Source organism: Gossypium hirsutum, chromosome D05 (assembly GCF_007990345.1).
Source record: "Gossypium hirsutum isolate 1008001.06 chromosome D05, Gossypium_hirsutum_v2.1, whole genome shotgun sequence".
NCBI lineage: Eukaryota > Viridiplantae > Streptophyta > Magnoliopsida > Malvales > Malvaceae > Gossypium > Gossypium hirsutum.
The window spans coordinates 239,153-262,750 of record NC_053441.1 but is presented as its reverse complement, the minus strand read 5'-3'; the positions used below and the strand labels follow the sequence as shown (position 1 = coordinate 262,750).

The following is a 23,598-nucleotide window of genomic DNA, read 5'->3' as shown; positions in this document are numbered from 1 at the left end:
ATGAGATTTCTTTAAAAAATAAAAATCCATTTAAAATAAAAATTTTAATAAAAATGAATAAATAATCATAAGTTAAGTTTTTTATTATTTATTGAATGTGATTTTTAATTGGATATTTATGTTTTAAATTTATGGTTTGGAGTAGGATTTCAAGTGTATATATTAAAAAGGAAAAGTTGATGAGTGGAATTAATAGACGTGAGTATTAACACTTAACAGACAGAGACTATATATAAAAGGGAAGAAAGATGCGAGTGAATGTAGAGATCAGAAGTTAGAAAACCTGGGAAAAAGGAGAAAAGAAGAGTAGAGTACTCTTCCTCCAACATATCTATAAAGAGAGAGGCGGCGGTTTGGGGAAGAATCCAATTTCTTCAATTCCTTGTCATCGTTAGTACCGGATGCCAAACTCTGTTATTTCCTTTTATTGGTATCCAAATCAACCAATTCCATTTTAAGCCCTTTGTTTGCTTTTATATGCCGACCAAGAAACAGTTTCAGCATCTTTGAGCAGGTCAGTTGTCAATGGGTTGTTTTTTATGATCATGCTTGCTTTTTCTTAATTTGTTTCCCATCGCCAGTTTCCTTTCCTCTTTTTCTTCTTGTCATTCGTAAATAAGAAATATTAATTATGAGATGGAACAATTTATTGGAGTAGATCGATTAGGTCTCTTTGATAGTTAGTTAAACAAATCTCGAGTACAAAGGTGATATGATCTTGACTACTTTTGGGTTGCTTCCTTTAGTTAACAAATCTTGGGGATGCTTATTGTATCCAATTCTAAATTTCTAGGTGTTTATATAGGGAAACCCTTACTTATTAGCATTACCCTAAATGTTTTCAGTTTTTGTACTGTATAGATCGGTATGCGTGGTACTGGAAAGAAATTAACGGATCACGGATCTGCCAAATCCTCTTCTTCTAAGAGAGAAGCTGGGTCTAAGCTAATTGCAACGCTAAAAAAATTTAAAAACCGATGCAAAATTTCCCATGGCAGAGTGCGTAAGCCCAAACATCATGTTAAGAAAGTTAGTTCGACCTTGTTGAAGAGGAAAGTTACTGCTTCTGTTACCGAAGGGACGGGAAATGATGTCTCTTCCGCCAGAAAAGTCGGTTGTAAGACAAACCTGCACAAAGCAAACAAGAAAGGGTCATCTAAGAAGCTGGGTTTGTCGAAGCTTCAAGGTAAAAATGCTATATGTGCTAGTTTGGAGGAGAATGGTAAAAAGGATAATGCAGATGTTAGAATTAAAAAACTAACCAGGAAGACTAAGAAGGGGCAAAAGGATAAGGTGGAGCTAGATGAAGCATCTCGCTTGCAGAGGAGAACTAGGTACCTTCTGATTAAGATGAAGCTGGAACAGAATCTTATTGATGCTTATTCTGGGGAAGGCTGGAAGGGTCAAAGGTATGGAGCTTTTCTTTCTTGCAGGCTCAATCTTTTAACTAAACAACAAATGCCTAATCAAACTACTGTAAGATAAAACATAACTTAACACTTCCCTCATAGTAATCCTATATAGCAATTAGGGGAAGACAGGCTATCAGTTGAGCTTAACCATGTTCAAACATTCAACAGAAATTAATTATTAGAGTACTACTAGTTATACAAATATTCATTTACTTATTGTTGGATGTGGCTCTTTTTTTCTTTTTGTCTATTATCCATTTACTTCTAGTATTTTGTTTTATCACAGTCGAGAAAAGATTAAGCCAGAAAAGGAACTGCAAAGAGCCAAGAAACAAATCTTGAAGTGCAAACTTGGGATACGCGAGGCAATTCGCCAGTTGGATTCACTTAGTTCAGTAGGGAGCATTGAAGGCTCTGTTATTGCTCCAGATGGCTCTGTTTACCATGAACATGTAAATTTCCATTGTTGTTTATATCTAAGTCATGATTTGCATGATTTATATATAATTTTTCTTATCTTCTGTTATCATTTCCTTTAGATATTTTGTGCAAAGTGCGAGTTACGTGAGGCTTTTCCAGATAATGATATAGTACTTTGTGATGGAACATGCAACCGGGCCTTCCACCAAAAGTGCCTGGATCCTCCACTGGACACTGAACATAGTAAGTTCCAGTTGTGTAAATAAAGTTGTTCTGAATTAGATAGCTTCACATTAAGATGGGTTCAATTATCAATGGACAGTACCTCCGGGAGATCAGGGCTGGTTTTGCAAATTTTGTGAATGTAAGATGGAAATTATAGAAGCAATGAATGCACATATCGGCACCCATTTCTCTGTTGACAGCCATTGGCAGGTTATTAGCACAATCTTATCAAGTGTTCATCCCTTCCGATGCCCTTTATACTTGAATTGGATTTAATTGCTCTATCAATCAAATTAACAACAATCTGTTCTTCATGGATTAGGATATTTTCAAAGATGAAGCTGCTTTCCCTGATGATGCGAATGCATCACTAAATCCAGGGGATGAATGGCCTTCAGATGATTCTGAAGATGATGATTATGATCCAGAGAGGAGGGAGAACAGCTGCAGGATCAGTGGAACAGCCACTGATGGTGATGAATCGGATGAAACAGACAATTCAACCAGTTTAAGTTGGTCTGTGGATAGTGAAGATCTTTCTGGATTCGGAAGGCATGAAAACCATCAATTTGACAGTGGCGGAGATTCTTATGAAACCAGTGATGGGGAAATTCTTAGTGGCCGTAGGAGGCGAAGAGCAGTTGATTACAGGAAGCTATATGATGTGAGTATTTGAAGAATTTTTGTTGCTTATTCTTAACTTTGAAGTAAGGAAAACAAGTTGATCTTTAAGTGATAAGGAAAGAAATGGGTAGGGGCTAGTAACAGTGAAATAGAAGAAAAAGGAAGACACTTTTTGGAGTTCTAGAATTGGTTAGGGTGAAGGATAGGAGTTGAACTTGGTACTAATGTTTGAGAGAAGAAAGCTTTTGTGATATGTCATTGCTTTGTACCTAGAATTTACCATGTATGGCTGTATGTTACATCAGCAAATGTTAGACAATTGCTGAACACTTGCTCATGGTTTGCCATCATAGTATTGCTTAAGAAACAACACTTTTAACTCCTAAGATTTTTATAAGGGTAAGCAATAACGCAGAGGTTTGCATGTTTTTGCAGAGTGCTTGACCGTTTTTCCATAATGTGTGTTTCTCCTTTCTGGGCAGGAAATGTTTGGAAAGGATGCCCCTCCATATGAGCAAGTCAGTGAAGATGAAGATTGGGGTCCTGGTAAAAGAAAGCATAGAGAAAAAGAGTCGGATGCTGCCAGCACACTTATGACTCTGTATGAAAGTGAGACAAAATTTCTTAACATTGAAACCACAGAAATGAAAAGACAGCTACCTTCAGACCTGAAGAGCAGGCGACCATTTTTCAGAATTCCTCCCACTGCAGTAGAGGTTGGAATCGCTTGAATTCTCCAATAGAAGTATATCATTGGAGACTACTTGTCTCATTCACCAAGCTGTCTTCTGAACTCTCTGTAAATAAAATTTTTATCATGCTTATTTGCTGCTCTCCTTATTTTCTATGTCCTTACAGAAACTCCGAGAGGTGTTTGCTGAGAATGAACTTCCATCTAGAGTCGTCAGGGAGAACCTTTCAAAGGAATTAGGCCTTGAGCCTGAAAAGGTAGCAACTGAGTTTTGCAAAAATATTGAAATTTCAAAGACAGATGGCTACAAATTGATAATGCATTTTGGTGCCCATATTTACAAATATTTCTTGGGAAACCAGAGTGACTAACCATTTCAATTGCTTCACGATGATTCTTAATTCATCCTACTGAGAGCATTCTTTCTGAGATACTGACTGGAGTGTACCTTGATGTCAGTATAATAGAGGGTAATATTCTATATCTATGATATCTACTAGCATTTAACCTATGTGAGCTAGTATCACTGTTGTCACCAAGATAAAGCAATGGTCATTATGGCACGTGGATTTGATAGTGGTTCAAAATAGCAATAGAGAATTAGAGGAATAATGTTCTATCCTTCCCAGACGTTGCATTTTATAAGTTGTTAAGTGTTTGATCCTCACACCTTCCAGTTCTTATTGATGAGTTTCATGGTCCAGGTAAATAAATGGTTCAAGAATGCCCGCTACTTGGCACTAAAAAGCAGAAAGGTATGTTGTTCTTTCAAATGTAGCAAGTTTTTGATTTATGGTAAACCTTTAGATTTCTCAAAAGAAAAATACATTCACAAGTCTTTGGTTCCGCTCAAACTTTGGCTGGTTTCTTAGATGATATAATTTGCTTTCTCTTAGAAGGTATTAGTTACCCACCTTTACCATGCAATAGCATTTATTTTGGAACTGGTGAAAGCTAGAAGAATTTTAGTTGGTAATTTTTGGCCAAGTTTTTTTTTTCTTGCAGGTCAAGGCTTTTCTCACTTTTTTTGTGTGGATCAGGTAGAGAGATCAGATCACCTTCAGAGCTCTTCTCCTAGAGTCCCCAAGGAGCCTGAAGTGGAAGCTCCAAAGAGGAAGGATACTGAAATCATGGCATTGGAAGATATGTCAGAAGCAGCTTTGGTACGGACACCAAAGAGATTGAAAACAAAATTGAGAAAGAGTCCAAACTCAAAGTCAGTATGCACCTCTGTAGATAGAAGTCCGCATAATGGACTCTCAATTGTTTCACATACAAACAGCGACAAGGTAATTTGGCTAAGATTTGGTTGTAACCTAGACTCCCTTTCCCCTTCTCTTTTGTTCTCTTCACATGTTTTATCGTGGTGATTAAAGAATTAGAAGCAAGCTGAAGAAGAAAAAAATAATTTTAATGGCCATTAGAATAAGAATTCTTATTCGAGTGCGTTTGAATTATAAGCATGTAATGGCTTAATGGAGTGTTAGGCATGGAAAATGCTAAATAGGCATATTCATGCGTACTTGAAGTTGCATGTTCCATTCTGACATTTTTTAAACATTTTTGCATTCAGGTGAGTAAGGAGTTGAGTGACGATGTGATATTAAAGAAGCTTTTAAATGTGAAAAAGAAGTGGGGGAAGGAGAAGAGGGTGAAGATTATTGGAGGGGGTGGTGGGTTAGAAGCATTTGAGTTGGAGATGGAAAGACTTTGTAGGGCTAAGGTTAGGCTTGAGAACATGAAGCAAACATTATTAGGACTAGAAAGTAGGAAAGCGAGGAAGTTGAATAAAAGGTGGCAGCGGGTACATGAAGAATCGGTTATTTATATTCCGATTGCCGAGCTAAAGGAGAAGGTGGTTTGAGTGTATGCAAAAATTAACTCCAGTACCGGTGCAGGATTTTGTTTCCTAAAGATGCAATGACAATTGGTATATGATATAATATAGTTGTTATTTGCCAAATAGCTCGGTAGTGGGTGATTGAGTGAATTACCCTTGTATTATTACTTAAAGCTCATGAATAGTTGTTGCTGACCACAAGAAAGAAAAAAGTAATGACAGTTGATGAATGATGTTAGTCTTCGTTGTTGAGTTTGTTTGACGGCATTCAAAGAACCCCTCCAATATCACATATGTTGCTTTGATGTATGCGGTAATTCAACTAATTAGGGCAAACAAACAATTATGAAAAAAAAATCTGTTCAATTTGCTCTCATATTATCAGCACAATTAAGTGATCATCATTGATGCTTCTGTACAAAAATTCATATTTAGGGTGTTTCAATCATTTATAGAGATTTCAATCTATGTTCGTCATCGCATTAATGTTCTATATCAATTTGATTGATATATTAATATATTTAACTCTTAAAGATTTTGATTTTAGAAAATTCAATAAATTTAATCTCAATCTTTATGCATTTTATCAATTTGTATTGATTCAAAAAAAATTATCAAATTAAAGCTACCATAGGAGTTTAGAAAATGTGGAGATAAATAAATTTGGATTTAGATGAATCAACTGCTTTTACAATCAATGATATAAGTATTAGAGTTTTAATATGAAACAGTAAATTGACAAAAATATATAAACCTTAAGAAATAAATTTATTATTATTTAATTAAAAATAAGTACAATTAATAAAAAATATTAACATTTAATTAATTATCTTTAATTGCACACCTCCGAAACTAACAATCAAAATTGAGGGTTATCATTTTTTATTTGCTACAATTGAATTGAAACAAAACCTTGCTTTTTTCCGTTGGAACAAAATAACAATAATATGATGAAAAAAAGGTGATAGAAATACTAAAAAACGAAGAGAAACACAAAATGGTAATAATAGTAACCATTTCAAAGAACAAAAAAAAAAAAAAAACCTCGTTGGCTTTATATTCCTCTTCTTTCGACTTTGAATGTGTGTAATCTTTTTTTCTCTCTCTTTATTTTGCTTGGCTGTCCAATGTTCTCACCTTTCTTCACTCGCGGTAGAAGAACTTGGTCTTCTTACAAATCGTCCCTGCAACATTATTACTATTATCATCAACAAACCATCAATTCCATCCAATTTATATATAAGAAAGGGAAGTGAGAAAGGAACCTTGATTCTGGGGCGTCGATCAGCGTTGACTTTTCGGACTTGATACCTGATTTTGGTAGAGAGGAGGCGCGTATGCCGCTTCTGTTTGTAGCGAAGCACGCTTGCTTTCCTCCCTCCGCCTTCCGCCTCCGCCTCCGCCTCCGCCTCCCCCTCACTCAATAATTCCACCTGCGCTAGCCTGGCCTGCCCCATTCATATATAATATAATAATCTCAAACCTATCATTCCATTATCATTATAATAATAAAGCAAGGATGGGAAGGTATTTTTATATTTTTAAAATAACCTAAAATCCAAAACCTTTTTAAACAATAAAGCTGTGGCGGAGGCTGAAAAAAGTGGGGGCTTCTTTTTTATTATTACTTTTAAATTAAATTCAAAATTTTAAATCATAATAGAAATTTTATTTATTTTTAATTAATTATAATTAATTTACATTTTAGTTGATTAAAATTTCAGTGATTCCTGTAGGGAGAAGAGAAGAGAAGAGAAGAGAACATACATAGACATCATCATCTGCAGGAGGTTTCTCAGAGAAAGGAGAGGCACCGTCAGACCAGGCATTCACCACGTTCTCGTAATTCAATTTTAATTTCAGTTTCAACCCAGTGTTGTTAGGCTTCGGATTTGGAGTTTCCGCCGCCGCAATTGGTTTTTCCGCCTTGTTTTTCCTTTTCTTTTTGTCGGCTCTACTGGTGGTGGTTATTGTGGGGTTGGTTTTGGGTGAGATTTGAAGCACATCTACGGTTGAGAAATTCCAGCAATTCCCTTGGTCAACATGTCTCAATGCTCCTATTCCTTTCCTTAATCCCATGGCCATGGGGATGGGATTGGTATACCTTGAACCTAAATGGGTAAACCGACATCTGCCGTTTGATTCATCATCCCATGTGTCCTGGTTGACACTCAGGTTCCCCATAATGCTATCGATACCTTGCTCAGTTTCTTCATCCAGAATAATGGATTCCGCATCGAAATCATCTTGGAATTCAGTGTTAAAGTAGTCAGTTTCCATGGAATCTCCTCCTCCATGGGAATTGACTTCTCCACTACTAGTTTGGGAGGCCCAGGAGGTGGTGTCGGCTTTGGAGTCAATGAGGGAACTGGGCTTTTCCCGAATGGGTGATTGATGGTGGAGCAAGAAACCAGAATGGTGGAGATGGCGGAAAGGGAACAATAATAATTGAGAAGAAGAATCAGGGAATAAAGAGGAAGGAGGAGGAGGGAGGGTGAATTTTGGGGGTTTAGCGAAGGTTTTGGCGGGGAAGATATAAGGATAGGCAGTGGAAAGGAGGGCGGCAGCTTCAGAGTAGGTTTGGTTGGGGCGTTTACGAGGGGAACGGGGTTTGCGGGTGGAGATGGCGAGTGGGGAATTGATGGCATCGGAGAGAGTTGAAGAAGAGGAGGAGGTTGATGTGGGTGGTGATTTTATTATTTCAAGGTCTAAAGCATACGTCCTGCCTAAACACGACGAACTCATCTCTCGCCAGTGAGATTTCTCAACTTTCACTCTACTTTCATACCTGCAACATAATTCTAGTATTAGCAAATCAGATAAAGAAAAGAAAAAGTAGCCCAAACTATAACCTTTCTTTCAGACCCCCAAACTGTTTCCTCATTTGGAAAACAAGTGCAAATTAAAACCCTAAACCCTGCTGGTTGGTTGGAGTATTATTATAGAAGCCCAGGAAAATGCCAAAACCAATTTTAAGAAATAAAATGGTAGAGTCTCTCCTACTAACAATATATATATACATAATTAATTAAAACAATTCTTTGGCTTTTTTGTTGTAAATTTGATAACAAAGACTGCAATTACAAAGAAGAATTATATATATATATAAAAGAACCCAACAGGTACGGCAACCCTAAAAGTAAACAAAAGAATTCTTTTAGCAACAAGGCTATATAGTAGCTTACCTAGTTTAAAAATACTATTGGTTTTGACCAACCAAACAAAATGAAATTCACAAAAACCCAGATATGCAGAGGCACCCTAGCTTTATGGAGAAAAAAAGGAATGAAAAGTGTCAATAGACAGAGGGAAGGTATGCCTGCGAAAATACTAAAATTTGAGCTGAACAGAAGAGATATTTAAATATATATATATAAAAAGAAGAAGGGATTTTGGGTAGCACAAGAAGGGAGTGCAGGGTAGAGTCAGTAGGTCACGAGGTGGAAAAAAGGAAGAGATAAAAGAGAGAGAAAGAACCGTTTGGGGGGAGTTGAATTTAATGGTGTGAGTGATATACGCAGGCTGGCAGCGGCAGGCAGGCCACTCTTCTCTTCTATGTTTACCCCTTCAAAATTCACAAATTAATTAAATTGATTAGATGATTATGAGATATGAGAATCATCCTATCTCACATGACATCACATCGGAACAACGGAAAAGACACACACTCCCACTTGCTGGACCACTCCCCCCTTCTCTTCCTCTCTCTCTCTCCTTTTACTTTCACTGTTCAATTATTTCATATTGCTCTTTTACCATTCTGACCTCTTCTTCTTAAATCTATTCAACCATAAAATTACCCTTATTTTCTCAAGGGGTAAATTAATTAGATTAAAAAGTAAACATTTTATTTACTAAAGTTTTATTTTTTATTTTTAAAAATTAATCAATCATGTCCATTTTTAACGATATAAATAAATAAAAATATTTGATGATTTAACATATAATAATCAATATATCTATTTTCTAAATAGATAAGACAAAATATAAACTAACTCTTGCTACAAAAATTTATTGGACAACTAATCAATTTGAAAACATAAGGGTTGGGTTGGATTGGATTTGTTGATGCGTTGCATAGATTTAAAGAAGAAGAATGAAATTGAAAAGGGAAAATGAAGGGCAATTGAGTAATGTAATGGTAAAGATGGGCAGGGTACGGTGGAAGTGGCATGCTACCCCATACGTTGTCCAAAATTCTTTGAAAAGGGTCTTATCTGCTGAGATGGCACTGGCATCCTCTGATTGGGTACTCTAGATTTTCTAGGGCTGAGGTGGCATGCCCTTTAATCGTTTTCACGTGTCTCGAGGTAAGGAGGTAGGGTTTTGGACATCTTTCATGTACAGATATAGTATATGTAAGAAGTAATCAATCATTGATAGAGGCTTTTTGGTGTCTTTTGCCGTCTTTTGTGTGGCAGATGCTAAGCAAACGTTGTGATTATTTATATCAACCAAACTATTATGTAATTTTGACACCTTTGCAATTCTGCCCCTTTCTTTCTTTCTTTCTATGATATTCCCTTTTTCAAATTTCCTAATCTGCCACCCACTCCTCTTTTTCAAAGTGTAGATGGTATTGGATCCTAATGGAAAGAGGTGATAAGCACACTTCTTTAGAGAATACTATATATAAATAACAAAATTTAATAAAAAGGTAGGATAGAAGAGTAAAACATAAAAAGGAAAGAGTACATGAGGGATGAAAAGTAATTTTTTTTTTATCCTACCAAAGTAAAAGAATGGGTGGGACTCTAGAAAGTGTCATCCTTTTTTTCTTAAAAGAAATGGGTATAGGATATTTTGAGTTGATGAGGGTCAGAGGCGTTTCCTTCATTCCAAGATATTTTACATACATCAATTTTACTTCTTTCTTTATTGCTTCAACAACAAGTGTCTTCGTGTTATCCATTTAAATTCCAAAAATGCGAGCTTGCTTTTGAACCTCATTATTTGTATAATGAATTAATTATTAATTTTATATTGCATAAAAAGATAGATTCATATCTTATTTTTGAAAGTTTTGTCTTATTGGATGGGCAAAGTAGAAAGCAGGGCATGGTGAATTATAGTCATCCTGTACAAAGAATAGCCTTTAGTTCTGGATAATCACTGTCCGGTTTTAAGTTTTTTTTATTTTTTTACTTTTCCATGTTAAAAAATATTAAAATTTTCATTTTATAGCACTCTAGCAATTCCCTTATAATTTTTTTTAGAAAAAACCATTTCTTTGTAGTATCTTAATTCTTAAATCAAGTCGGTTTTAAAACGACATGTTAAAATTCTGAAATATTATATTTATGTAAAGAAGAAAAAGGTTGCAAACTTGAGAATTGGGCTGCAGACAGAGAAGACAAGTTTGATGATAGATTTTGTAGGCGGTGGTATTTGAACTTGTTGAAATGCCAATGAACCGCATCTGGAAATATCATGATAGGTGTCTAGGAAATCTGGTCCATGCAAAAATAATTTTGGATGAATGCACTTAGTTTGTTTCAAAAATGGATAAAATTTCTCCCCTAAAAATAATATTATATTAAATTCCATCCATGCGTTGCTTATGGTAACTCGTCAAATATGTTAAGAAAAAACTAATTAATGATTAACTGAGTGAGTGGTATTTAATAATTTCAGCTAAAAATCTTAATACTAAGAAACATGTGTCCACTAGTTTATACCAATCATCTTCTACGCAGCCTCAAACTGCTTGAATTGAAACTCTATTTCTTCAATCTTTCTCCCATATGGTATCACCGTTACTTCGAATGAAGAAGAAAGCACGAATATGTGATAACTCTAGTAATTTTACTTATAATACTCCCCCAACAAAAATTCTATTCTAACACTCACAAACTGACTGATCCTGCACTCCTATGCCTACCATTCTCTATCTCAACCTCAATCCCGAAATCACCCAGATAGAATAAGACCTTAAAGCCTAAAAGTAGGGTAGCCACCTACATTTGAAGAAGATCCCCCATATCCGCCATAGGGTTGTGTTGATAGTGAAGATGTGCTCCCCATCTGAGAGTACGAGGACCTATAACTTGAGTCTCTATAGTCGCCGCTTGTTACCGGATCTTTGTGATTGCTCATAAATTCCTGCATGAACCAAAAACTTTAATCACCCCTCATATGTACCTCTCTAATGCATACACCCTTTAAAGAGAACTACCAAAAGAAAAGAGCCCTCATAGCGGGCCAAAGAATTCAATTTTGTTGGGTCTAAACTAATAAGTCAATCTCAAAAGCCTCGTACCTGAATCAGTTGTTGAGCCAATTGAACCTGTGTTGAGGTACCTTTAATTTCCACAGTTATTTCATCAGACATGCCCCTACTCTCTTGCACAGTTATGACAGCTCCACTAGTGCGGCGAATATGTGCAATATTAGCTCCTCCTATCCCAATGATGTCCTCGGCATAAGAAAATGGTATTTGCATTGTTTGAGCAATCTGATACCAAGTATACATCAAGCGAACTGATAATACATAAGGCAATATGTGTACATATAGATCGAATGAAGACACTAAACTCTAGGTGTAGATAACCCTGAAAGTACATAATGATGAATATGCATAACAGAGAAAATTTTCTACATTCAAGCCTGCAACTCAAATCACATTGCCTTCAGACCAAGTAGGGCATGAATGAAACCAAAAAGATGCTCAAAGTAATATTGCTCTCATCTTTTTCTATTAACATAACATTTAAAATAATGGAGAATCACCTTGGGGTTATTTATTACTGCTTATAGATTTATTTGACATTTAAGTTTATGTTATTCAGATTTTCTGGCTTGTGCCTATAGATACTTTGATGGATTATCTTTCAACCAGGTTTAGGCTAAGAATTACTGAGAGTTTGGAGTATTGAACTTGGTTCTCTCTCCTTGTTCTCTCTGTTTCTCTATCTCTTAATTACCCTATTCCTGTTCTGTCCAATTTCATCTGGCCTCTAATTTTCCATCTGATCTCCACTTACTCTCTTTCTCTTCCTTGTTTGACCTCAAAATCTCTAATTTCACCTTTGCCCCTTTGCAAACAGGAATTATACACACAAAAACATACCTGTGTGACAATAGGAACAACAGATCGAACAAGTCCAGAAGAAGAATATATTGCCGAAAGCGTGGGATCCTGTGTATAGAAAGAAATTCCAGAAGATGGAATTCGTGACTCCAACTGTGTTTCATGTTCAAGGAACAAAGAATCCCCTCTTGCTGTAACAGGAAGATCGATACCAATTCCACTTTGAGAAGCCGTAAGCAGAGACAACTTTTCAGCCCGAGTCTCTGCTTGAAGATCCTGAGAGATGATTGCATTGTTCCGCAAAGGAAGACAATGCCACTTAGAAGAAACAATTGCAGTGCACATAACAACAGTTTGACAGAAATCAAACTTACCGTTTTTTCAAAAAGAGGAAGAACACTGTGATCAACCAAAAATTTTCTCAGGTGCCCCACCACTTCTTCAAGAGCTTTAAGAACCTTCAGGGCTTCTCCCTGCAACTCCACAATCCTCTCATATGCTGCCGCATAAGATGGCAATTCATCTGCTATCATGACAATACCATGTCATTGTAAATTTTTCACAACCTGAAAGCCTATTATTTATGGACACTTCTTGAACCAAAATTAAGATACAAATGCTTGGACTCACTGTACAATTTACAGTACTAAGGTGGTCTAAAATAATTGGAGGACGAAATATAAATCTATCTTATTTTTATAATATTACTTCAAAAGCATCACAAATTCATCAAAGAGATGAAGAGCAAAAGTTCAAATTTAAGGGTTAGCTTTCCAACATAGAATACAACAACAGGCTCATGGTCAAGTTGCTTGCATGCAGCTCAAAAAACAATATTTCTTGTTAATAACCCAAATTGCTACTCTAAAGCTCATGTCTTAGACCAAGGCAAAGGGCTACCAACATATCCCCATTATTAATAAAAGAAAATAACCAAGGTCCAAACCAATCTCAGTCAATTAATAATTTATAACCCGATCAAAAGGGCAACCTATTATGTCTAACACATGCCTGCATTAAATCACCCATTTTTCCTTTTCACTTTGATCCTTTTCTTTTTACTCTTCTTCTGACCACTTTTACATGACCATGACTCTACAATAGACATATCGACAATGTAGGTAGTCACAGTCTAACCACCAACCCCCTTAGTTGCCAATATGGGCACGATACCATGTTTGTCAATGTGCTAAATACATACCCCCAAAATGCAAGCGCGACAGAACCAAGTAGACACAAAAATATGATAATTTGTATTTTGAACCAATGTTATTTGCTCCTCCTAGGTGAAGAGCTCTTTTAAATTTCAAAGCACTAGAAAATGTTCCTCACTTCCGCCTGCATCAGTTCGCTATAATTGTATGTGATAAGTTCATAGGAAACCTTATGCAACCTTGGATTCATTCTTAACAGTTTGCAACATCTTAAACAACTTCATAAAGTGAGCCCTGACAAAATCCCCTTTCTGTTCATGCTGAACATTTTTTATTAATAGATGGGGAGTGTAGACTCCTCCAGAACCAGACATCACATTTTGATTTGAGTTAAATAGTAGTCAAATATGAATGGTACCGAAGAATCAAAAAGGTAAAGCAAACAGCCGCACCAACAGTCTGAACTTTGGACTTTGCAGCCTAAGATGGAGACATGCTGATTCCTCAATCTGATAATGTTTAGCATAAGCCAGTCATTTAGAGTATTACTAACATCATGCAGGAAGGTAGCAATATCTTATCCAAGTTCTGGAAAAATGGGTTTTCAGCTAAGCATATCTACAAAACCATGTGCACCATCAAGGTAAGAATCTCAAATTAACAGGATTCAAGAAGCACCAATCAAAAAGTTCATTTACATTCTTCACATGGTGGAAGTTGTCCAGGCAACTGAAATCCTTTCAGTAATAAGGCACAAGCTTAGAAGATGACTTGAAAGAAAGGAAATGGACTTCAAAATTAATAATTACTTAACCTTCTTTTGTAATTGAAAGGGACAACCCTAACTCCGCCGAGGCAAGATGGTACAAGAAGACATGCAATCAGAAAATGAGCCCCCCTTAAGTTATCTAAATCTTTATTAAAATTCACAAGGGACAGAATAGCCCCTTCCAACAAAGCCCTCTACCCGACACAAATACACAACCAAAGCACATGAATTCCCCTAGACATAGATAAATGAAGAATGTACATACATGCTCATATATGCATACATAAAATTGCAAACAATGAAGCTTGGAATTTCAATCATTTACCATGTAATGCACTAAACCATGCAGAATTTAGCCAGGACTTTATTAATTTGAGGTACATTTCATGTCTAAACCTACATGAATAATGTTGCACAAAATAAGATGAGAGCATTCAAATTACACCGATCAATTCCATTTTATTCTATCTATTCAAAGTCCTATCACCTAAAAGCTTAACCAAGCAAGAAAGCGAACCCAAAGAAGTCTTATGAATTAAAATGATGTTTTCAAGCGTCCAAAACAAACCTGCTGGCAACACCCTCACAGATGCACCTGTGCTCTCTTGTAATGACTTAATTACAGAGCCCTGTTTTCCAATTAAATTAATTGCTTGTGTATATGCTACCAGCAAACGGATTGAACAAAATGCAGCTCCAGCTGCTTTAGCATCCCTTTCGTTATCAGGTAACCCAGAGATGCGTTTGAAAACTCTTAGAGCAGCATCCATCGCAGGGGAAAGAAGTGCCTCTGGTTCTTCCTTCCCTGATACTAGCACCTACAAGGAAAGCCAATACTTTAAAGAAGTGTCACAAGGTGAAATCCAAAATTACTCCCTAGGTAAGACTCCAATTGTTTTGCCACACACCCTTAGGTATAGAGAGTTGGCCTAAGACATTATGGTTTTATAAAGTTGTTACATATTACTACTTGCTTTTAGCTTCTTCAATGGCAAAACGAAAAAGTAACTGCTTTGATACCATTAAAAACTAAAAAATTTTAACTTTGCTTCGCTCAGAACCAAAAATCGACGGTGGTGAAATCTTTTGCAAATTTGATTCCAAAGAAAAAAGGAGGGAAGAAGAGCGTTACAATGCGATCAGCAGTGCCAAGAGCACCATCAAGGACGCGGATGCGAGCGCGGGTTTCCTCGCACATCTTCTTAATGAGCTCCCCTTTGCGGCCAATTATGCTCCCCACTTTCAAAACTGGCACAATCAGCCGAAACACGCAGTGGCCTGGCCATCCGGGCCACTTCTCTATTGCAGGATTAAGGGAAGCTGCTTCTGAAGGGTTTTGGGCGGTGGTGGTGGGAGGCTGAGTCTTGGCCGAACCGTTCTCCGTGGCGTTTGCAATTTCCATGGGAAAATTTACAGGCAAGAGGTGTTCCGTTAAAAGATTACTTTTTCCGATCGTTCGCTAGAAAGCTAAAAATGTCGCTCATAAATATCGTCTTACCTCTGCCCATGGAAACTTCCAATAAATCATTTGCTTTTACTCCACTTCTAATTTGTGATGATTTTTTTTCCATTTAAGCTTAACAGCATCTATTAAAAACTAGATTACCTCACTCGCTGTTTTAACCGGACCAGTAATCCAACGGATTCCGTCCCATTTCATTAAAAAGGTTAAAAATTTGATTCCAACCGGTGTAATAAGCTGTCTATTTGCGAGGGAAAGAAAATTGATATATTTATTTTAGGCAAAACATTTATTTTCTTCAAATTCGAAATTACTCAACTCATTTTAAGGTATAATTTTTAGTTATTTAAACATTTTATATTAAAAATAAAATAGTATTTATATTTATTACTGTTTAAAAAAAATTTAAATGTTTTTTTTAATTGAGTTGGTATTATTAATAAATTTATTTACCGAATATAAATTATTTTTCAATAACCTTAAAAGATCAGAAGTTGCGTCTATATTTGTTCTTAATTCTTTTGGCTTTGTCATATTGAAACCATTCCAAAGTCAACCAACCAAAATGATAGAACAGAAAATAAAGTTTCTTAAAATTAAATAATTAAAAACTCAAACATAGTGGATCGATGTGAAGGCGTGTGCCAGCAGAAGCTGAAAACAATACATCAAAGCAGATAGCCAAGAGGGAGGAGATGTTGTTTTGATTAGATGGTGATAGGAGGAGTTTGTGGACCATTAAAAGCTGCAATGGCTGTTTGGATCTGCATTTTTAACTCTTCTTTCTCCTTTTCATCAGCCTGCATGCATTTATCATTTTCTAAATTAATTAACCTAGGTGAAAACAAAGAATATTATAGGAGAAGGATATATATGATACCCGAATAAACAGCGTGTTAAAGAGATTGGCAGAGACAACAGTGAGGTTGGCTGTAATAATCTTGAGGTTCAATGATTCGAAAAGTTGACAGAGTTTAAGCACGGTGTCTGCCCTTTTCGTGCATGTAATGCTGACCAGTAGTGTGTTGTCTCCCATGGGCGTCACGTTGAGCTGCAACATTTTGGAAGAAGAAATGAATACTAGTAGTAGATCCAATCTATGAAAGAAAGTGAGAGACAGGGGTTAGGTATACTTGAAGAAGTTGGATAGGGGAATCGAAAACGCTGGTGTTCTTGGATGTTAGAAGCATTGGTAGGTCGTGGTTCTTTGGATTATTATTGTTGTTATTCTCCAACTCCATAATATCGGCCTGGAGTGTTGCCTCCTGTTCTTGGAGTTGCTGGATGTAGTCAATGGCATCTTTGATGATGGAAGCCTTGTCCATCTGCCCAGTTTCAATCAACCCAATATTTGTAATTAAAAAATGATGAAAAAGGAAGAGCAGAGAGGAGGAGGAGGATGACCTTGGTAATATTAGGAACAAGAGCTCTGAGAGCAAAGAGGCGTTGGTTAAGCTTCTTTCTTCGGTTTCGCTCGGAAAGGATGTTGTTAGAGTTGGAGAGAGAGGCAGAAGCGGTTGCTCCATCCGGAGAACTTGAACAATCATTATCATACAATTCATCCATTGCCCAACTGCTTCATTTCAATTCGACACATACTAATTGCTAAGTAAGGATTAATAAACCAAAACGAAATTCAACTGAACATCAACATTACCTACCTACCTATATTCTTCGTTTTCAAACACATAGTTTGGCTCCCAGATATTTTGGTTGTACTCCTCACTAACATTCTCCATATTCTCCATCCAGAGCATGTATATACTTGACAGAAGAGATTTGTTTAGCTTGAGTTGAAGAGTTTAGAGTAGAAGAAGAAGAAGAAGAAACGACCTTAAAACATTTATAGGAATGAATGGGGGATGGCGTGTTTAACGTTTCTTTTGTGGGTCCAATCCATTAAGCTTCGGACGCGTACGAAGAAGAATCAGCCATAATTTCCATTTCCACTGCTCCTTCCTACCTTGTTTTAACTTCACCTCACTCTGCGCTCCCCTCGTGTCTCACATCCCTATTCCTATTGGGACCTTGATGTTTCCCAGAACTTCTTACAATAGTTTTTTATTTTTTATTTTTAGTCATTCAATCATTCTGCCTAAAATACTTTTTTTTTATTTGCCAAAATTTCACTTTTGAAAGTTATTTTATATTTGTGGTAAAATATTATAATAAAAAAAAACTTTTATATATAAGAAAAAGAATTAATTTGAAGTTATATATAAGAAATTTTATATTGGTTATTTTGATGAATTCATTTCATTTAGATATATATATAAATGAAAGATAAATGGATAGAATCATTGCTTTGACTTTTAAGGTAATGGTCGTCCTAATTACGCGAATTCGTACGTTCAGTCCTAGTATGTCCAAAAAAACCATTAAAGTTTAGTCCTGGATATTAATTTCATGCTCGATTTTTCTTTAATTTAGTTTGAATTGATTTAAAAATACAGATTTATAACTATAAAAATTAGCCGTGATAAAATTTTCAAAGTGCGAACTACTTTAGCAAAAAACACAAGAATTGGGATTAGGGGTAAGAACGAACGAATGCAAATAGCACCACTTTTGACTATAAATTAAATTAGACCAAAATACATGTATTACGACATACGACTATTCTAATATTATATAAATATATATTGGGACATGGACATTGGTCGGTGGTCTTTCCATCCCAAGGCTCATGCATTTCCCATATTTGGGAAAAATGCATGCATCCATCACTTCAACACATCTTTTATATGCACCTTCCCCCCTACATTCAAAATAGTGATTAGAGTATTATGGTTTCATTACTTTTTATGACTTAATGCACCTACTGTTGCACATATAAGGGTTTTTTTTATAGGAAAAAAAAAAGTTGGCAGGCTAGTAAGTGTACATAATGTTCTACAAACAAACTTCAACCCTTGAGATGCCCACTTCTAAACTTCATGACTTGGCTGCCTCCACCATATGAATGTCTGCTAAACAAAGTTAGTCCCTGCAAAACAAGTAGCACAAGTTAGGCTGCATCTTACTGCCATTAATCGAGTTCTAAATGGAATAAACTACTATAATTAAATGCAACTAACGCCCATGTGAACAATTAAATGCAACTACAATAACATAGGTAGCTATGCAAACAAATAAGATTTGGATAACATTCCCTAGTCTCTTTCCATGTCACTTCTCCTGCTTCCATCTGCTCTACTCTGGCAATTACAAAGTGGCTGAGGCATTGCCTTCACTCTATCCAATCTACATCGCTTCTTTCCTCCATTCTGAGGAATTGCCTTAATGGTTATCTAGTATCTACATCTCCTCTGAAATGAAGGTCCTGCCTTCAAAATTCTTCCCCGTCCCCCCTGCCCCTACTTTAACCATTCATACTAAGGATTTAGAAATGCTTGTGTGACCCTTAGTGATCAATGATCTTCTTGCTAAAAAAAATGTAGAGAGAGATGGGTTATATGATCAACCAAATTTAGAACCACTTTGTCCTATTCATCACATGGACTTATTATAAGATCATTTGTGATGGAATTAGCAAATAAGGAAGGGGAGACCTTAGCTCCCTTTTGCCAACAAGCCAAGGAATTTTCTAGGTGGATAACGGTTGATGGGGCTGTTTGAGTAGTAGAATAGATATGCAGGAGATGCTGTGTTGTTTCTTAAAGCATGACTAGTATAAATAATGGCAGCAAGTCTCTCTTGGCAGAAGCTATTGGTCTAGGAAGGGCAGAGATTAGCAAGAGACTAGTGTCTTCTTCCTATCAAAGAGGAATTGCTTTGCAGTATGCAATATCGTACAAAGTTATCATGTAAATATGTTGGTGGAACTAAGAACTATGTGGCTCATAATGTTGGAAGCATTCCCCCCTGCAATGATCTAATCTAAAGACAGAATTACGTAGGGGTGCACCACTTAAGAGAATAGGTTCAACATAATATCTTCATGGGTTCTACACAGTTCAGGACTGTAATTGATTATTTGAACTACAATAATTAGAGGTGATATGCTCCTCATAATGTGTCTAGATTGTATTGACTAATCCTGATAAAGGGTTTCTTCAGTAGAAAATTTTCTAACTGGTTCATGATATTTTAAAGAATGATCCTATTTCCCAAAAAGGAAAGGAAAAAAAAAGAAGAAAAAAGAGGAGGCAGCCGCAAACATAAATATATAGAACAACAACAAAACTATCCAACTAAAACAGCCATCAAACAAAAGGTTGCTCACCAGTACTTAATCAAGCCATCCCAGCCACAAGTAGCAACTTTACTTTGCTCCAAAGGATGCCACTCACACCCAATGCAAACTCCCTCGTGGCACTTGAGAGTCCTAAAAACTTTGCAGCTCTTCCAGTCCCAGAACCAGCACTTACCCTCTCCATCTCCAGACATAACAAAGCGTCCATCTGGTGAAAAGTTGACTTGGCAAGCATAGCCGGCCACAATGTGCCCAGCAAACCTTTTTTTCTTATTAAGCTGAAATCTTTCTCTGGTACTGTAAATAAGAATTTGGTTATCCAAACTTTGAGCTGCAAGCCAATTTGTGTTGGGGTGAAGCGAAATAGATGGCATAGAATGCATGTGAGGCTCACTTATATACTTGATAACAACAGGAATTCCGAATTCCCACACTCGAAGTGATTTGTCATCACTTGATGTAACGAATCTCCGGTTGTTATCCACAAATGTAATGGTATTCACTGCCCCCAAATGCTGATCATACTCTTGTGTAATTTGTCCGGTATTAATATCCCACTGAACAATCTTCTTATCACTCATACCCGCTAAAAGAATATTCTGCTTATCTTCATCAGGGTTAAGCTTAACTACATACGGAACCTTCCCAGTTGAGAAAGTAGAAATAACCTGCCCGGTTTCAGTATCCCAGTACTTGATGTTCTTGTCATATCCAGCAGTCAAAAATTTAGTGCCATCATTACAAAATGAAATATCTCTTACTGCCTTAGAATGACCCATGTATGTCCTCATACACTTTCCTGAATTAAACACATCCCATATCTTCACTTTAGTATCCATCCCTGCAGAGAGAATTAAGTGCCCATATTTGGGGAAGAACCGAATAGCTGAAACACCTTTTGTGTGCCCACTCCAAGTGTGTACTAATCTCTTTGGTATATAACAATGATCATTCGTTGCTTTTGCATCCTTAGGAGGTGCAATCCAAGACCTTCCTTGGTAGTCTCGCTCCTCTTTGCCATGAAAGGTAGTCTTATCCACCACGTGCTCGCCTTTCTCACCTTTATGGCCTTTCTCTTCTTTCTTCTTTGCATACTCCTCTGCATACTTCTTTTGCTCCTCTGTCAACTCTGTTTGCACCCCCTCTTTTTTACCTGCCCAAGGACTCCTTTTATTCTTCATCAACCAAACATCAGTAGCTGGATTATCGATCTCCGTTGGATCAACCTCATCCTCATCCTTCTCCCTCTCAATTTTTCGCTTCTTTTGCTCATGTTGTGGGATGTTATAGACTGAAATGGCATCATTCTTCTGTAAAGCATCCAAATCACCAATATAGTTGCTTCCTGAAGGGTCGGCCGCATAACCATATTTGTGGAAGGTGTTGTATTGCTCATCAAAAACAAAAGAGTCGATGGAGGCATCCTCAACAAATCCCAGCTTGTGGTTGCGCATGCCCTGGGCAATGCCATCCTTAGCATATGGATGAGCTGGGCCATAGGTAGGAGCCCAGAGTTGGTCATAGGTTGGATTGAAGGCAACAACATGCTGGGTTGGATCAATGGGCCTTGATTGGGCTTGGCGTGCTTCTGCTGCAGTTAGGGCAAGCATTGTGTCATCAACCTTTGGTGCTGCAGATTTGGAGGGGATGAGCCGTGGAGGTGAAGAGTCTGCAGACAGAGTAGATGGCTGGTGACTTAGGTCTTCCTCATCACTATTATCTGCGTATATTTGGAGACTATCCATGGATGGCTTCTTGAAAGCCTGATACATATAAACAGAAATATTAGTTAGGGTATTTGTCATTAAGATGTATTTCTAGATTATCAGAAAAGCAAAACTAGGAAATTATCCCATTTTTTATTTGAAAAGTGACCTGGAGATAGGATCAATACCAAAAATTAATGGGAAAAGGAAGCAGAAATAACACTACCACTGACATTAACTGTAGGGATACTAGTTACCAAAGGGTAATACAAGAAAAGAAAGGAAGAATCATATGACTAGCTTGACCATTACATATTTCAAGATTGTTTTTTTCAAAGCTTTTTCAAAGAAATGGAGATGTTTAGAGGGGGGGTTTTAATATAATTCTAGATCATTGGAAAAGAACAAGTTCATCCAAAGAAGGGAACAACAAAATTAAACTGGACATTCCTTGGATATGAGATCAATGAGATTAACACACAAAATTCAAAAGAAAAGCAGGAATAAAAAAAAATCACTGCTGACAAGGAAAGCAAGATGTTCTTAACAGCTATATTGCTCGGACTCTACATTTTTCTTGACGCACACCTGTTTGACACACACATACTGTCATACATATGAGTTTATGACTCCAAAGATCCTCCAAATACAGGAAAAAATTTAGAAAATCTAACCTATATCTGATACTCACACTCAACACCGAGTAATATAGGTTAACACTAAGGAATAGAAGAAAATCTCATGAAGTGGCTTGGGTCTTTTTCGGTCATGATAAAATGAAAAAGAATCAATAACACGTTTTGATTTTTTTTTTCCTTTTAACCTACACTGACAAATAGACAACAAATAGAATAAAATATCAATTACACAGAAATCGTCACTCCTGAAAGCAACCAAGACAAAGAATATACAAAGAAAATATTGATTAGTCATTAAAAAAAAAAGTAAAGAAAAAAAAGTTTTTAAATAAGAGATGACTAAGACTGCAAGAGTTACCATTACCAGATTTTAAAGAAAGAAAATCAATAAACAAAAACGATATGTCAAATTACCAAAAAAAACGAATTTGAGGGGAAAAAAGTGAAGAATAAAACTACATCAATGCAATGACATTACACCTATGCATAAAAATAACTCTCAAAATAAGAGCACGATCTGGCAGGAGCATTGGGAAACAAAAGATCTATTTTATTTGGAATAGAAGTCAGTCTTATTTAGGACTTAATTTTTTAAACAAGTTAATGAGAAATTATCGTTTATTTGAAGCGGTAGAATGAACCATACAAGGTTAAAGCAGGTGCGAATCCTTCATGACATTGGAACCCAGAAGTGAAGCCTGAGGAAATTGAACTGTGAAAACAAATTCTTTGTTCCAATTCTTCACTTCCAGCACTATTTCAGCCTAAATCAAATCCCTCTAAACCTTACCTTAAACCAAGTAAAAAACCATCAAATTTCAAGTCGGGAGCTCTATTAGTGTGGACCGCGAATCCGGGTTTCTTCTCCCTCATTCGAGATTGGATGCTTTCTAATCCCAATTAAAGCTCTGAAATTACTAAACATAGAGCCAAATTTCTGAAACAACGCAAATAATTAAACTGCAACAGCAGGTTCCAACATATTTTGAATTCAAATTTAAGAAGGGCATGATTCTGAATAATGAAACAACCCAAAAACTATCATAAATTCAAAAGAACCCAATTTACAATAAACATAACTAAATCGAAAAAGAAACCGGTTTACTGGAAACATAAAAGCCAGGCGACAGAAGCAGGAAAACAAGCAAAGGGAAACCGTAAAATCGCCATATCTTTTATTATATAAATATGAGTAAGGTATTAACCAAGAAAAGGAAGGGTAGCACCAGAAGCTGACCTGCGTGGTTTTCCAAAGCTTCAATTTTGAGAAGCAAAAAGGCAGGAGGATGCAAATGGTATCGATTGGAAAATTGAAAGAGGATCGAGAACCCGCCCGCCAAGGTAATACTACGGCTTCCCCCCAAAGTCCTACGCATTAATTAGTTTAGGGTAAACTATACTATTACTAAACCTGCTTCTATTTTGATCACCA

At 36.5% G+C, this 23,598-nt stretch overlaps 5 protein-coding genes across 20 annotated transcripts; 1 reads left to right on the top strand and 4 right to left on the bottom strand.

The window, feature by feature from the left end:
• Positions 1–143: 143 nt before the first annotated feature.
• Positions 144–5,680, top strand: LOC107907366 (pathogenesis-related homeodomain protein). 2 transcript variants are annotated; one of them, XM_041092947.1, is made up of 11 exons: positions 144–514; positions 862–1,409; positions 1,699–1,864; positions 1,952–2,075; positions 2,155–2,267; positions 2,380–2,721; positions 3,164–3,397; positions 3,540–3,629; positions 4,077–4,127; positions 4,413–4,661; positions 4,946–5,680. In XM_041092947.1, the coding sequence occupies exons 2-11, from the start codon at positions 868–870 to the stop codon at positions 5,234–5,236; spliced, it is 2,202 nt and encodes a 733-aa protein (XP_040948881.1). In that variant the 5' UTR covers positions 144–514; positions 862–867; the 3' UTR covers positions 5,237–5,680. The 2 variants fall into 2 exon arrangements, with proteins under 2 accessions (XP_040948881.1, XP_016690205.1); XM_016834716.2 differs by having other exon boundaries at positions 238–514; positions 846–1,409.
• Positions 5,681–6,029: 349 nt separating this feature from the next.
• On the bottom strand, positions 6,030–8,813 carry LOC107907368 (protein CHLOROPLAST IMPORT APPARATUS 2). Of its 3 annotated transcripts, none has more exons than XM_016834719.2 (4): positions 8,690–8,813; positions 6,980–8,000; positions 6,478–6,660; positions 6,030–6,396 (listed from the first exon to the last, which is right to left on the bottom strand). In XM_016834719.2, exons 2-4 carry the CDS (start codon positions 7,955–7,957, stop codon positions 6,346–6,348), a joined length of 1,212 nt encoding a protein of 403 aa, XP_016690208.2. In that variant the 5' UTR covers positions 7,958–8,000; positions 8,690–8,813; the 3' UTR covers positions 6,030–6,345. The 3 variants fall into 3 exon arrangements, with proteins under 3 accessions (XP_016690208.2, XP_040948880.1, XP_016690206.2); XM_041092946.1 differs by having other exon boundaries at positions 8,730–8,776; XM_016834717.2 differs by lacking the exon at positions 8,690–8,813 and adding an exon at positions 8,065–8,371.
• Positions 8,814–10,807: 1,994 nt separating this feature from the next.
• On the bottom strand, positions 10,808–15,876 carry LOC107907369 (RNA-binding KH domain-containing protein PEPPER). 2 transcript variants are annotated; one of them, XM_016834721.2, is made up of 6 exons: positions 15,298–15,876; positions 14,734–14,983; positions 12,617–12,768; positions 12,282–12,518; positions 11,472–11,666; positions 10,808–11,314 (listed from the first exon to the last, which is right to left on the bottom strand). In XM_016834721.2, the coding sequence occupies exons 1-6, from the start codon at positions 15,565–15,567 to the stop codon at positions 11,144–11,146; spliced, it is 1,275 nt and encodes a 424-aa protein (XP_016690210.2). In that variant the 5' UTR covers positions 15,568–15,876; the 3' UTR covers positions 10,808–11,143. The 2 variants fall into 2 exon arrangements, with proteins under 2 accessions (XP_016690210.2, XP_016690211.2); XM_016834722.2 differs by having other exon boundaries at positions 12,617–12,765; positions 15,298–15,871.
• A 322-nt stretch (positions 15,877–16,198) lies between these two features.
• On the bottom strand, positions 16,199–17,583 carry LOC107907370 (transcription factor bHLH35). Of its 4 annotated transcripts, none has more exons than XM_016834723.2 (5): positions 17,293–17,583; positions 17,032–17,203; positions 16,761–16,952; positions 16,508–16,678; positions 16,199–16,427 (listed from the first exon to the last, which is right to left on the bottom strand). In XM_016834723.2, exons 1-5 carry the CDS (start codon positions 17,382–17,384, stop codon positions 16,335–16,337), a joined length of 720 nt encoding a protein of 239 aa, XP_016690212.1. In that variant the 5' UTR covers positions 17,385–17,583; the 3' UTR covers positions 16,199–16,334. The 4 variants fall into 4 exon arrangements, with proteins under 4 accessions (XP_016690212.1, XP_016690214.1, XP_016690215.1 ...); XM_016834725.2 differs by having other exon boundaries at positions 17,289–17,580; XM_016834726.2 differs by having other exon boundaries at positions 17,032–17,200; positions 17,289–17,580.
• A 601-nt stretch (positions 17,584–18,184) lies between these two features.
• LOC107907372 (pre-mRNA-processing factor 17) lies at positions 18,185–23,598 on the bottom strand. Of its 9 annotated transcripts, none has more exons than XM_016834730.2 (5): positions 23,404–23,574; positions 22,957–23,103; positions 22,813–22,864; positions 19,853–21,585; positions 18,185–18,613 (listed from the first exon to the last, which is right to left on the bottom strand). In XM_016834730.2, the coding sequence occupies exons 4-5, from the start codon at positions 21,565–21,567 to the stop codon at positions 18,607–18,609; spliced, it is 1,722 nt and encodes a 573-aa protein (XP_016690219.1). In that variant the 5' UTR covers positions 21,568–21,585; positions 22,813–22,864; positions 22,957–23,103; positions 23,404–23,574; the 3' UTR covers positions 18,185–18,606. The 9 variants fall into 9 exon arrangements, with proteins under 9 accessions (XP_016690219.1, XP_016690221.1, XP_016690222.1 ...); XM_016834732.2 differs by having other exon boundaries at positions 22,957–23,083; positions 23,404–23,561; XM_016834733.2 differs by having other exon boundaries at positions 22,957–23,074; positions 23,404–23,561.